General features: G+C 39.8%; 1 protein-coding gene across 1 annotated transcript in view; it reads right to left on the bottom strand.

Moving 5' to 3' along the window:
* The window catches only part of col11a1a (collagen, type XI, alpha 1a), a 69,083-nt gene extending 54,769 nt beyond the window's left edge, over positions 1–14,314 (bottom strand). The window contains exons 1-4 of the mRNA XM_085467757.1: positions 14,029–14,314; positions 9,367–9,531; positions 8,816–9,029; positions 6,428–6,590 (exon numbers count right to left, since the gene is read on the bottom strand). Of these exons, the coding sequence (XP_085323883.1) occupies positions 6,428–6,590; positions 8,816–9,029; positions 9,367–9,531; positions 14,029–14,143 (657 nt within the window). The 5' untranslated portion in view covers positions 14,144–14,314. The remainder of the gene's footprint in view (positions 1–6,427; positions 6,591–8,815; positions 9,030–9,366; positions 9,532–14,028) is intronic.
* Between the last annotated feature and the right edge of the window lie 1,227 nt (positions 14,315–15,541).

The raw sequence follows: 15,541 nt of genomic DNA, 5'->3' as shown, positions 1-15,541 counted from the left end.
AGCAAATTTCTACCACACATGAATTTCTTTGCCAGCTTTAAAAATATACAGTCAACATCTGAAATCCTTATTTCGTTGCATGTTAATTTGCATGAATATTACTAGTACTGACAACTCCCTAAAGGATTATGAAACCTGATCACTACCTCCCTGACAAGGCAATGCTGTACCCAGGCCTACTGGCATGAGGGTCATGCCTCATCTTGCTCACAGACTCACACAACATCCACACACACTGTGTAAAGTGGAATAAATGAAAATCTTAAATTATAGACACTTATAGAGTCTGGCAGAGTAGAGTCTTGTATGATTAAACAGCTTGAAGCACAGACCACAGAATCCACACCGACAAGGCGCAGGGAGGAAACCGAGTTCAGACACTGGGAAATTATTGTTATCAGTACTGGATTTTACCTCAGGAAAAATAAATAAACGAGTATCATCAAGACACAAGAAACACCTGGTGTAGTCGTGTGTTTTACTATAAATATAAAAGACTTTATACTCAGTACAACAACTATAGTGAACGAAAGATAAGAAAATGAAATGCAAACAATCCTGGCAATGCAGTATTTCTGTTTTTATCCCACATATGCCTTATCACATGTGCACAGGGAATATACATTGAGAAAAATAAAATTTAAGTGTCATTTGTGGTTTTGATCATTTAATTCTAACTTCATATCCTGCCACAGCACACAGCTTTTTTACACCACTTCAAAAAATAAAAAACATATTTGCCAAAAATGTTGGGTACGTAAAAAGCAAACACAAGAATCTTTGTTTCCCCTCGAATCCTTGTTCACAAGTCAGCCAGCTATCTGACTCAAACTCAGTATTTTCTGATTTGCCTAGCAAACCCACAAGACGACATGTTTACCCATAAAGTCGATTGTAGTGAGTGTCGAAAGGCAATTGTGTTACAGCTCAGCTGACCACTAAATAAAGACAACCAATTAAGCAAAATTTGTATTGCACACAGTTTTAAGTTCCTAAAACACAAACAAAGGTAGATTTCAAACATGATTTATGAATGTTTACTGTGTGACCGGATACCGCAACGCTTGACACCACTCCAGCACTGCCAAGCCCTTGGTCTTACAGCCAAATCAAACAGTTTTTTTCTTTGGCGTCTAGAACTGCTTGAACTGAGTCTCTGCAGACTGACTTTGTGCATCTACACGCTACACCACCACTGAACCAATGGCTGGGTGAAGGGTGTTGGATCTGAGGCAGCTCACAGGTACAATCCCAACATATCTGTGTCAGCAGAGGCACTATAGGTCGAAGAGCAGAACAGAGTATTGGAAGTCAGACAGAAGAGGAATCAAGGAAGCTGAAACTTGGCAGGAGAATGTGTTTGTGTGTCTGTGTGCACGTTTGTGTGTGCATGCATGAACTCTCCTTTTGTTAAAAAAACAGATCTATGGAATCCTTGACATGTACCTCAGAATAAACATCAATGTGTTAGGGCTTGCTCCGTGTATAACGATCCATCCGCATCGTGTTTGACTGCATCACTTTGGCAGTCCAGAGAATCCTGCCTATGTTTCTGAATGTAGGAATGCATTTGTAAAAATTAAACCTCATACTGTCAGTTTAAAGTTAAACACACTGCAACTGCACACAAAAGTCTATCTGATGTACCATAGAAAGCATCTTCTCTGTCTCTGGTTCTTCTAGCTACTGCAGTTGCTCCATTCCTTGGACTGCCAAACATCTGATCTTATCTGTCATGCCTAATTCAAACTTTCTGTTTTATTAGGCTAGTCACAACATTTCTGCTCATGCCAAGTCATTACACTACATATATTACATTTTAGTAGCCACACTCTTGGATCGCACAGTGGGACAATTAAATAGCTGTACCCACAGTGTCTGAAAGATACCACACAACTAAGCTTTTAGTAACCACTCAGTACCAAGGTCCGGTCTCTTCCCTCTAAGGACACAAATGGAGACAAACAATAGCAGCAAAATGCCAGACACAGAGCCCAAACACACATTTATAAAGCTTAAGGGTGATGTCTTTTTGTTTAGTTTGATTTAACATACCTGTCTGTGTATACATTTACAAATAAAAAATTAACTTGTGTTATCATTTGAAGACATTTGCCATATTGTTCATTAAATCAAAATTTTACTTGTATAATGATCATTGAACAGCTATAAATCAAGCCTGGAAAGAGATTTGTGTGTGCCTCAGTCCAAGTGTTTTGGGGGAGAGGACTCAATAAAAAAAGGTAAGATCAAGCTTTCTCCTGAATCAAGCTGACATGTATTACCTCACATGTGTCACCATAAGACCAACAGTGAATGCTTGAACCCTGATTTGAGTCAGCTGTAATTAGTCCACGTCTGAGAGCCACCCTTCTGCACACAAATAGGTTGTGGAGACATGGTGTTCTCACTCAAAACCAGCTCAGCACAATTAGTAAACTTCTGACTGCGTCATGACCAACATATTCAACAATAGTTATAATTAGAAAAAAAATGATCAAAGATGGGCATTCACAATCAAGAACACCAGTAAAGTTTTAATAGATAAAAACATTTTAAATTAAATTTAAGATTTTATTCTTGGAGACTGCTGGGATGATAAATGTTGAAGCAAATCTATATGAATCATCTCATCATCAATATACCTGCCAAGTTCTTCTTTCATCTCTCAGGTATAAACCGAAATCCCACAGACAGCTTCTTCCTTTAACGGTTCATTAAAATGTCTTTCCAGTAAATAATAAGACTGCTGCAGACCTGCATTACAAACAAGAGCCAAACCACAAAACCAAGACAAGGTAAGAGAGAAACTAATATTAAATCTGGAAAGTAACACCATGAGGGCTCCAGAGACAGACGGGGATTTAGAGAGAGCAGCTGGGATGGTAAAAGATGTTTTGTACTGGGAAACACCTGGGAAGAGTTACACCACAGTTCTAAGCCTGTCTTCTAATGTGGACTGCTGAGAAAAAAAGGGGTGAAAAAAGCCAAAGCAACTTGGAGTAAAGCCAGAACTCCAAAATATGCCCCTCCTGGCTACAGAATACATCTGTGCAGCATGGAAGCAAGCCCATGAGGTTATACATTAATGACTGCACTGTTAGAGGTCAATAAGAAAAGGGAGGGCATGAATAAGAGCAGTGGGACTAAGATCAACAGCTGATACTTGTCAGTCCTTGTAGAAATCAGTTTGCTACTCTATACCTGCTTTATCCACCTTGTGAAGCATCCCATGCTACCAAAATAGTAAAGTTATGTAATGCCTTTGAAAAAAATCCACTTTCACAAAGGGCTTTGGCAAAGAAGTTAAAGCAAAATACAAGACTAAGAAACGGAGATGCACTGATCAACCAGCCAGGGACCACAATCAACTGATTTCCAAATTGTTCAAGGCGGTCTGTTTCAGGCATGCGCAACATCCACACGTGTGCACGCTCACAGCACTCACAGCCACATGCTAACATGTCGTTAGCATGGAAGCTCTTCACTGTGTGTGCAGACACAAAGTTTGCCAATGTAAACTGCATCTGTTGTCACAAAAGCAAATACCATAACAAATGTAATCAGACACTTAAATCACCCTCACCCACACATCCAATGGATCTGTTAAAGAATCTAACAAGGGAAAAGTAACTAAAATTAAAGCTATGCTAATTTTAGTTAATCAGGATAAGCAGGGTCAAAGCAGTTACGAAGAACATTATTATAATTTTCAAATAAATTTACCAGTTATTACATTATTATCTGAAACATGTCTTTGTTTATTTCACGGATCGTTGTTAACATGTACTAGTTAAGTCAAGGAGTCGCTAATAAAAAGTTATGTTTGTTTTTTTTGGAAAAACTGCATCTGTCTTATACTTTATGTAGCACAAAGTGACAGAAATAAACCTGGAAAATAATCATATTTGTGATCTGCAAAGGGCAAATTCTGACATATATCTTTTTTTACATTCTACCTCATCCTAACCACAAGGCATCTTGGGATATAAATAAACATGGAAGAGGTCCACGCATAGTAAAATTGTTGGAATCGAGAGGTATATTGAAATAACATCTATTTTTTGAACCATTAGCATGCAGCAATGTCACCTTTTTCTGTGACAGTTAGCTATTTGTTTGTTTTTCTCTCTCAGTTAAAGTCCTACTTCAAGTTCTAAATACAGAGGCAAGTTATCACTGGCCAAATTTATCATCAGCATGTGTCCTTTGACATACTGTAGCCAAAGGCAACATACCTTTAAGTCTAACCACAGTCAGCTGTAATTAGACAGCCTCATACAACAATTACAACAATATGTGATTTATAATCCTAGTAAACACTAGAATGCGCAAGTAAGAAAAAGAACTCAAAAGGCAAAGTGATATATCTGTGCATTTATACATATATATATGTGTGTGTGTATATGTGTGAGTGTTTTCACCAGGCATGAATAGACAGTCTCGTTTAACACAGTAGGGAGGCCTGAACCTAGGGAGGATACAGTGGGAGGAGGGGGTGGTGAGCATGGGTGAGTATGCAGGGAGGGGAGGAGATGAGCAACTAAGAAGGCCTGAAGGCTCAATGAAAGACTCCCATTCATCTAAGCCAGATCCCTTTGCCATGGTGGTCGCCTCAAACCTGAGGCAGGTACTGCATGAATAGACATTTATGAAAAATGCAGGTGAAGTTGGGAAAATAAATTCCAAAATTTGAGTAAAGAAACACATAACAGCAATGTGTGCTATCTAACCCTATAAATCGAACACTACTCATTTAACAGAGAAGTAAAACTTTTGGACAAACTGGCAATTTTGTATTTCTTACATTTCAAAACATTTTTTAAATTTTCTTATACATAGTTATATTTTTACCAGGTCAAATCTCATAAAACTCGAGCAATGACCAATTTTACAAAAAAAAAAAAAAGATCAAAACATCAGGGGGAGGTCTGACATCATCTCTCATTATAAAAAAATTGGCATGAATGTAAAAGGTCGAGGTATTTCCTTCCCCTCTACTGTACATCCCAGCATGCAATGGGCACTGAGGATATCTGAAGAGCGCAAGGACAGAGAACAGACAGGAGACCTGTTCCAAAAACTACACAGAGAAGATCCTGTTAGGTGACTTATGGCTCATATTTTCAGCCCTTCCACTGCCAGCCTCTGACTAGACACACTGTTTGATACAAACACGGGCCTCAGTGCCCCCCCCCCCCATAAATCTAATCAAAACTGACAGGATATGTGAAAGCAAATCTGCTTATAAACGTTTAAAAAAATAGTACAACAAATAGGAATAAGTCGGCCATCATAGATCATAAACTACAATCTGGTTTTGTCAGCTGATAAACATTTTTTTGATGTTTTTAGAAAGATTATTCACTTGAGATGAACAATCCTTTTTAAGGGGCTCTCACAAAAATAATCAGGATATACAACATAAAAAGCAAAATAATGCTTTATAAACGTAAACAGGATAAGCAAACATGTTCTCATAACATGAAGTGGTGTGACTGTTTGTGCTGTCTATGTCTTTGTGTCTGATTTGAGCTTTTAAAGGTCTTTAATGTTGGATTTATATATTAGACACTGATGTCTTTGTTTTATCTTTTCTCATCTTTGTGGAATATATTAAAATACATAAGTGAATCATCCACATAAATATATGCTTTAATATACACCTGCAATGGTTACTTTTTTAAATAAAAGTAAAAGTAGGCAGTAAATCTAGTCTGTACCACTTAGGCAAACCTCAGTCCAAAATAGTTCTCATGCAGCCACCCAGTGACCTTTATGTTTCACCATAAATATCATGACAATTCAGCCTCTGTTTGTCATTATTTACGTCTGCCTGACCCACTGCCACCATCAACCTCTGGATGACCTGCGCCTCAAAGCAGAACAAACATCACACTGAACGAACAAATGGTAACAAACCCAAACTCCCAGACAGTTACTCATACAGTCTGGGAGTTTGAAGCAGAAAAAAGCAGATTTGTATTCGATTTATATTCAATATCCCTTAGTTATGGAAAATTCTTCTGTGGGAAGATCAAATAAAACAGCAAATGTTAAAGTTGCCACAAGGTAGCTTTACTGAAAATGAGAAGCGACAAAGCTCAAATGGTCTCAGATATCTCATATCTGATACGCATGTTGTCAGGATCACAAGGATCTGTGCCAGCGGGATTTAAACTATAACCTACTAAACAACGCACTTTCAAAACTGGGTAGACAGTAAATACTCTTTCAAATTAAACAAGGGAAAAATGCATTTAATACACACAGTAATGGATTAAACTTCTACTTTTTCAGTCACAGATGGCAGATGCATGGTTCCTAAACAATGTGCCAAAATACAAAGCAAATGTGTCAAAATGCAGATTAGAAAACTCAATCACAAACACTGTACATATGCAATCCACCACGTTGACAACCTTACCTGGAAACCCTCCTGATCCAGTATCCTGGTGCCGAACACAGTAATGCCATCGGTGCTGACGGAGGCATGGTCACTCCTGGGGAGGTTTTTGGTGACCTTGTTCTTACAGTCTACAATGATAGTGGCCACTTTGTTCTCCACACTGATGGCTACACGATGCCACCTAATCAAGGACACACACAAGGAGAAAAGCAATAAATGAAAAAAAGGAAACATCTATAAAGTTCAATAAGTTAACTGCTTGTTATTTAATCATTTTTGAAATGTTGTTGCATGTTGTTGCTGTGGGAATTCTCACATAATAAAAAGGCCTTGACACAGCAGATAGCTGCTAAAAAATATTATTATAGGTGTCAAGTACAAATTAGGATATCTAATTTAATTTAATTTAATCATAATCTAAAACAACATCAGCACTTTAACAGTATGTAGTCCACTTTGACTGCTTCACAACACAACTCAAGGAGAAAGAAATTCACAATACTCATTACAATACATGCTCCAGTGTTTATGGTATATTTTGATCGGCAACCGCCATCGATGCAATGGGTTAACTGGGGTCACACGTGAGTCTGACACCTTCCTTGCCTCTGCACCATTTGCGCTGCACTTGAGGGCTATTGCATACCAGGCAGCACTGGACCACATTCTTGCCCCCACACTTTGGCCCTGTTTAACACGGGATTACACTCATTAAACTCCAAACTTAATCCTCCTTCTGGGTTACTTAGCATGACAGACGTTGTGAACATTGTGGAAAGTGTGTGTCAAGATCCAGGAAGGCTTGCCTTGCCAGAGCAGGAGACAGACAGTCAAAACATTGTTCACAGGTGGAAGATGAGACCTGACAACATCTTAACTTAAGATAGCAATCAAAGACCTTTTTTTTAATCACAGATATAACTGTTTCTGATAATTCATTTATCTGCGTGGTCAATTGTGTTACCAAAAGTGAAAATGTGTCTTTGAATATCAGCTAAGTCATACAGACACATTCCAGGGCAGGAAATGGAGCTTGGAGAAAAATAAATGTGCAACACTCTCTGGGATAAGCACTACGGCACAAAGGACTATTTGTCACCTTATGTGGCAGAAAAGCAATCGTTGACTTCAGTCAGTTTTCTCAGACTTTAAGTGCATATTGATCGGAGGGGTAAGATTATATTTGAAATAGCATATTATTATATAAATCATATTTAAAAAGTGTAATTATGGCAAAACTAAGTTGCATCATATCTTATCCATTTTTCTAAATAAAAGAATGCTCCTTTTTACCTCATTAATAGCAGATCATTGTACCTCCCTATTCAGCCTGAGTGTCTGCTTGCTAGTACCAGTGAATCCATCCATGCATGCAGCTATAGCCACTGAAGTTTTAAACAAGACCTTGAGCTGGAAAGTCCTCCACCAAAAACAGTGCACTCTCTAACAAAGCAAGTAGCACATAATGGGCAAAACCGCCTACAAGACTAGCACAAAGCCGGCTCAGAGTATCTTTCATTTGCTGAAAAATGCTCACGAAGCAGCATTATTGCTGACTTTTCAAGGATTTGTCAAGCTTATTTCTATTATGATAACAGCATATATACTATAACTCATCTTAAGCCAATTTAGAGCACAAAAATATTGTGACTGGGTTCTGACTTCCTTCTAAAGTTCAGCATGTTCAGCAAGTGCAAAATCCTTTAATAACACTGGAAGAAACTGTAAAGCACAGCATCCTTTCTGATTATTTATCCCCAGCCTGTCCCTGCACATGGACTCTTGACAGTGACCTAAAAACTCCCACTGAGCATTTTGTGATTTTTGAACATGGGAGAAGATAATCAGGTTTATGCTAAATGTTAAGAGGCCTGTATTTCTGGTACTGCCCCTTGCCTCTGTCTCTAAAATAGCAGAGGCAGTGAGTTCATAGATGAGGTCAGGTTGTCCATAGCAGTCCTGCTGTGCCCCAATAATCCAGTGTCTGTCTCTGACCTGTCTCTATGCCCACAGACCCCTGATGAGATGGCTAATCCGGTGATGAGCACCTGCAGCGCAACAAGGGGAAGATCTGGGTTGTTTTCTCACTTTTATTAAAAAGAACAAGTCAGTGGGAATCAGAAAATATTTAGCTTTACATGGTCATTAAACTATTTTTAGGCTGATTAAAATAGCATTCAATGCATTATAGGAACGCATAGTCCAGCAAAACTGGCACCAATAAATAAATGCTGGATCACTTTGTTCAAAACTATTCAGTGCTGCAAAATGCCAAAGCACTGGCATGTTTCCTTTGCCCCATGTTGCATTTTAACACCCTTCACTCTCCACACCCATTCCCTCTGAGGTCCTGTGCATGTGTTCGAATACGTGACTACGTGAGTGAATGTTCGAGATCTGACGTACTTTCCGTCAGCAAGGTTAAGACCATCAAACAGGGGGTATTCCTCTGGGACTGGCTTGCCATTATGATCCTCATACAGGAAGATAGGTGAGCGTCCAACCTCCACGCCCAGCTGCTGGACTCCTTGCTCGTTGTAAATGGACAGCAAGAAGGACTGGATGCCAGATTTGGGACGCACTGTGGCTAGGATGGCGAAATCCTCAGGAAAAACACCACCTGCATGGTCAAAACAGAAAAGTTAATGTGACTGAGATGATCTAATAAATAAAATTTAATTTCGCCCAGCATCACTTTTCTTTTCAAAAGTAATAAATAACTACCAATAAATATTTTTAGTACGTTCTCAGTAAATACTCATTTTATCACAGTGAATTACAATAATAATAACACTATAATGATGCGACATTACTCGCTTTTAATTTTGGTAAAATATTAAGGCGCATGGAAATCTACACATATCTGCATGGTATGTTTTTCTCATGCTCACCTAATGTCGTGATAAAAGCAGTCACTAGCAGTTTGCACATAGCAGTCTAAGGTTAAAGGTACTTACCAGGGAATAGCTGTGTGGTGGGGGCACTGATCTGGACCTCCTTGGCAACTCTGTAAGCTGTATCTGGCGTCGATGCTCTTCGGTTTGCGCAAAATCCTGTTGTTTTTGTCACTCCTTTGGGGTAATTTTCAAATGCTAATACTTTTAGGACATCCACTGGCTCTGCTGTTTAAAAGGCAAAGAAAACATCAGGTTATTGCAGCGATTTCTGTGGGCAACATGAAGGTGCGCTTCCTTTTCATAACCACCTCATGAACGATTCAGGTTGGAAACATAAAACGCAGTCCATCAAGATAGTATGCTAAAGTGAAGGTGCATTCTCAACAAAGTCCAAAGATATTAAGGGAACAATGATGAGTGTTGGGGCTTTTAACATTTTTTTTTTATATAAATAAACATGTCATTGTGCTTGTAAATAAATGCAGGGCACTAACAGGACTTCTACCTAATGTTAAATTAAATTTTTATAAATTATGGCTTTTTATCAAAAATATGTGTGTTATGCTGGTTAAATGTGGAGTTCAGTTTCTTACAATAAATAGTTAAATTAGGAAATGTGGCCTTGCCCAGGCTCTACAATCTCATCTGACAGGAAATGTCTAAGCCAAGCATACCAATGAACAATGCACCAACAGAATTCGAGCTCTATAACACCTGGATAGGTTTACCTTGATAAGACTCTTCAATCTGATGTGCTTTACATAAAGGAGCCTATGTGGGTGCAAATGGACTCCCATGGGAAAGCATTGTAATTATGCCTTCTATTCAGACCACTGTCTCATCATAAAACATTAGGTTGGGAAAACATCAACTGCAACATATACCATATGTATATATACCAACATTGGCCATATAGGCCATTAGCAGCTGGAAGATTTTTTTTTCCTGCCCAAGGTCTGATAAAAATGTGAAATATTTGATGGATAAATTCAGCAAGCGTTATTTATAGACAAATGAGTTTAACTCCTGAATATGCTCAAATGACAGTTGCTCAGTTTACTCCATGAAGCAGACAGCGGTATCTGAATAAATCAGGCAATACAACTGCAGACTGCTGGATGTAATAACACTAATGTGTTTTTCTGGAGCGGAAGCATGCAAAGGTGCCTGAAAGCATCAGTAAGCCTCTTCTGATCGCTCTCAAGCCGCTGTTATGGTTGGCATGTTGAGGTCAAATAACTCTTGTATTTCTCTAACTTCTTGACACAAGAGGATGTTAAAAAAAAGTCACTGATGTCGATCTCAACACTTTCTGGTTAACATTCCAGCAATGGCAAGGAAAAGAAAAGAAAGAGCATGTTTCATTCATTCGGAGAGGCATGTGCTCTGGGAACAAGCTCCTGTCTTAACATCTACAACTGAATACTGAATGTGCCACTAGCAGCTCTCATACAGAAGGCTTGTATAAGATCATTAGATAGTCACAACAGGTCAAAATGCTAGCAGAGAGCTGATCTCCTTAAACTTGGTGCACTTTGAACTTTGAAATCTGAAGAAGTCACAAGGCCGTTCACAAACACCAACCGCTAATAGATCCCTCTAAGAAAAATCTGTGTTGGCTGATTAACTCACTCGCATTTCAATAAAACGCTCAAAGGAAGATAAGGCAAAGTATCTAAAAACATCTTAAATAAATGCGAAGTTGAGAGCATTATCAGCCGTGACTGTGGGAATACCCTCACTAAGGACAACATGGTCATTTTTGTAGCTTGTGAGGATGAAGCAACTACTTATTTTGGAGCGTGAACTGAGGAGCTTATTGTGAGTTCCCGCAGAGTTGCTTTCAGTTCAGACTCCAGGACTCATATGTTCCAGATGTGCCAATTTGGCCAGGCTACGACCCTCATACAGTGGTGCTGTGAAAACGTCAATACTGGCCAATCCATCAAGGTGGCCAAATGAGTGTGCACAGATTTTAAAAGAGTGCATCTGATGAGCTGGTGTGTTTGCCCTCAAGGCTAAGTAAATAGGCCACATAGCTGTGAGAAGAACTCAGGATGGACCTTCCTTAGTGTGGAGGAGGAACCAGTACCTGAGCTGCTAAATACTCTGTTGTTCCATCACTCCTTGCGTGGATGATAATGCAAACTATAGAGAAAGAGGAGAATGGGAGGAGCAATATAAAGCTTTGTTGCCATAAGACATCAAAATGGACAGATTTAATTTATTTGTCATGTTCACAAGTGTACATCATTGTAAACTGCATGTTCCAAAAGATATCATCATTCACATCTGAGGCCAAATACTCTCAACTCTAACTAAACTGTACATAACACTCCTATAATAAATCCCACACTCACTTTCTCATTTTCAGCATTTTTGTCTTTTAAGGTAAAGAAATGTAAAATTGGCTGGTAAATAGAAGAGGACCTTTTCACCTGCAGCTCCCTGAGACTCTAATAACATCTTCAGAGTGTCTCTCTCTCTCCCTCTCTCTCTCTTTCTATATATATAGCCCCTCTCCCCCACTCTCCCTCTCTGCTTCCTTTAACTTCCACCACGCTGCCGGCTAAAACAAGACGGCTTTATGCTGCTGTCATACCAAAGAAACTTCACTGAGACCAACCCAGTTTTCAAAGCATTTCCCCCCACTCCTCTTCCTTCACTTTACTTTTCCTCACACTATCTCTTTTTACTGTATGCCTCCATATGGAAATATGGGTTTGTTTGCCCCATTGTGTTTAAATCTCTAAATGAACTGACAATAACAATAAATGTGTGACAGCTTCAGCAGACAAAGGTCCAGCAAGGAGCTGATTAGCTCTTGTTCACAGTTGGGCATTTTAAGGAGAAGACTCTGGAAATGCTAGCTTTGTCTGCTGGAATGCACATCTGAGCCTACGCCCCAGGGGCTGAGAAAACGTGTCTGTACACTGCTAGATGGAGAGGGCACCCTGCAGGAACAGCTCCTACTGCCATAAAGAGTGGCGAAGAAATTAGGACCATAGAGCACAAAGTCTGCAGGAGGATATTTAAATTGTATAAAAATGTCTCTAGTTGTTTAGTTATTAAACGGTACATTTTCAATTTAGACCATAAATTCAGTAATTTTCATCAAATTTAACAGGTTCTGTAGTACTTTAACACAACAAATGATACCAAAATGCTGTGTGAAGTAGATAAATGCACAACAACGTAATCATGAACCCCTGCATTTGCACAACATCAAGTGAAACAATTAAACTGCATTTATTTCTTGTTTTGCAGAACACGCTTTCAGTCTACCACTGAAAACCCACTAGACAAACTGCAGGTATTGGATAAATATCACTATGAAGTTCATGTTTATCTCCAACAGCCTTTTTTTAAACAAGGAGTCCTTACAGAGTTGTCGGCCAAGATGTGAGACCCATGTAATCCTGAACCATGTCACTTGTGGCTGTAATGGTAGGCTAGGCCCATACGCAGGTCTGCTCTTTGAAGGCTCTTAAATCACAGGGAAGCTCAAAAAGGACCATCATCAAATAACTGCTCAATACTTAGAGAGGAAGCATTCCCACCACGGACACAACACAGCCTTGTCCTGCAGCTGACCAAACCTTTAAGTGCAAAGTTGGTGGGTGGCAAGGGGGAGGGGGGATGCACAGGCCAGTTTTTGGGCTTTGGTGTGGACCAGGGCAGTGTGGAGATAGGGTGAACCTGCATGACCACATTAGCACCCACACCGACAGTTGATTTGCACTCTGCTCTGACAGGTCGGAGATCCACTGAGACCTTTCATAAAAGCGGATTTCATGAAACGATTGCTGCTGTTCCGCAAACCACAACTTTCACGTCAAAATGTTTGTGCCCAAGAACCTTCAATTAAATATCTTTCCACACGTTCACACGTTAGAATTTCACCCACGGTATAATATGAGACTGGCAATCAGATCACGGCCAAAGTTAAACACCAATCCACTGTTGAATATATCTTTAGCCAGGCATGAAGTAAAGAACTGCATTCTGATATGAGTGGTGCAGTTAAACAGTTGTAAGAAACAAGTGAACAAAGTCCAGGGTCCGACAAATGTCCAGTGCCATCTGGCTGGAAAAGCCCACCCTGCTAACCGTGTTCCAATCCACCTAGGGGACCACAGTTCAAACAAAGAGGTTTCTTTTTGCCCAAGTGAATCTTACAAAAAAGAGAGAGAAAAAGCACCATGCTCTGTTTCCTGATCTTTATAAGTGCATACCAGCGGCTTAGGGTGAATTTAATTAGGCCATGTGTTTCATATTTGCCGCAGACGCTTTTCATTCATGCGTAAAAGTAGCACGAGGTAAAATTTGCTTTAATTAACGGGATTTTGATCAACTAATACACGCATTTCAAGCGATTCCTCACGAGCACTACCTGCGCCGCCTGTCTCAAAGTATTTAACGGTTCTCCTCACAGTGGCAGTAACAGGGCACACCTTTGCGGTGCCTTTGGTTCGGCTTTCATCGGCTTCTAAATATGGGGCAGTCTCACCTTATTGTGACTCGTTTGTTTGTGAAACGGGAAAACACGTCTAATTGCGATGCGAGCATAACGCTGCCTTCTCCAGGTAAGTATGTTACACCCCCACCCCCCAATCTCCATCATCAGTTACCTAGGTTTGCCATCCAGTCGGCGTTCCGTACACCGTCCCCTTTTCGGCAATACAAAGTTTATTAGAGGCGTTTGGGACATAGTAATCTTACCTGCTCTGACATTAGCAGCCTGTAGAACCAAGGTTATAGTGATGAATCCGGTTACAGTGGAATCCATAAGCCACCTTTTCGTTTTCCACCTTGTGGACCACCTTTGCATCTCCATGGTCGCGCGCCCACAAGTGTATAAAACTTCTGGGCGACTTAAGTGATTTTTACTGACGTCCCTTCCACAATCCCAAGTAATGATAGATACTGTCCTACAAAAAAGCCATATGTGACGAATTTAAGCCTCTTCTCTCAGCCACAACGAGGCCCTGATCCTCCTGTACCGTGCCCAGCCTTCACAGTGAAGGTAGTCGGGCTTTATCCAAAACGCAAAGAGTGCAATCGGTACACTTGGTGCGTCCACGGACAGGGGGGCTGGGCGAGCTCCACAAACCAGAGCAAGGATTACAGGGAAATGACAAGTGAACCAGCCCCCGATTAGCAAATCACGGGGCTGGAAATTCTCCTTCGGGTCCACCCATTGGCTTTGTTGTGCGCCCCCCGAAGTCTCTTCAGAGCGCTTTTCATGAAAGAAAACTCTGACACAGCTCATAATGACCTGGGAAAACTGTGCACGCAGGATGTTCGGTAACATTGATAATATCTACAATTCACCAGAGACTACATCATTTGTTATCCACAATGTTTTCTTATACACCATTCAAAAATAATAGTAGTGAATTATAATGCACCATTGAATCAAACAAAACACCAGACAGTGCTACAGAGTCACTGAGGATTCAATATTTTACATCACTACAAATACTAATCAACAGGATTTTCCGTGGACAGAAACATGAAAAAGGAAAAGAAAACCGATCCTGAAAGGTCCTGCGGGTGTGGAATGAAAGAAAACACTTGAATAAATTAGAGGAATGCAGATGTTTTGCTTTGGGGTATGAGAGATCAATAAATGTTTTGATGTTATGCCTCATAAACATCCAGACCAACTAGACCTACGGAATATTTTAGTCATACACTGACCTTCAACAAGCTAACAGAATATTATTTGTTTGTTTGTTTGTTTGTTTTTGGTCATGAAGGGTAATGTTCTCCTGATGTGTAGTTAAACTAAAAAAAGAAATAACAACAAAACCTGAAGATACATTTCATTTTATTTGCTAATGTTATCGCTTTTTTATACTTACACCATGCTCTTATTCAAAGCCAATAAACCTTATGTTGTGCTTTCTAGATCAGTGATTAGGTCATTTTGCTTTTAAAGTTTTTTTAAAGGAAAGAAAAAAAAGACAGAAAGACAGAGAGTTACTTCCTCAATTTCTTGGACCACAACACACTAAGGCAAGTTACCTTCTTTTGTTTTTTTTTTTCTTTTAAACAACTTTAACTTGTAATTGAATGAAGTTGAAGCATTCCAGGATTTAGGAGTCAGATCTGTATGTCTTTTGGCTCACTCCACTGATGGCAAGAGCTCTGATCAGCCTCTGTCTTTTCAGCCAGCTCATCCTCCCAGGCCAGCCCAGCCAGCTCCCAGCCAAATCGTATCAGATGCTAG

This window comes from Copadichromis virginalis, linkage group LG9 (assembly GCF_057382275.1).
Source record: "Copadichromis virginalis isolate Kocher_CV1m ecotype Utaka linkage group LG9, C_Virginalis_male_GT1.1, whole genome shotgun sequence".
NCBI classification, from domain to species: Eukaryota; Metazoa; Chordata; class Actinopteri; order Cichliformes; family Cichlidae; genus Copadichromis; species Copadichromis virginalis.
Note: the sequence above shows the minus strand (reverse complement) of the source record. Positions and strands in the feature narration are given on the sequence as shown.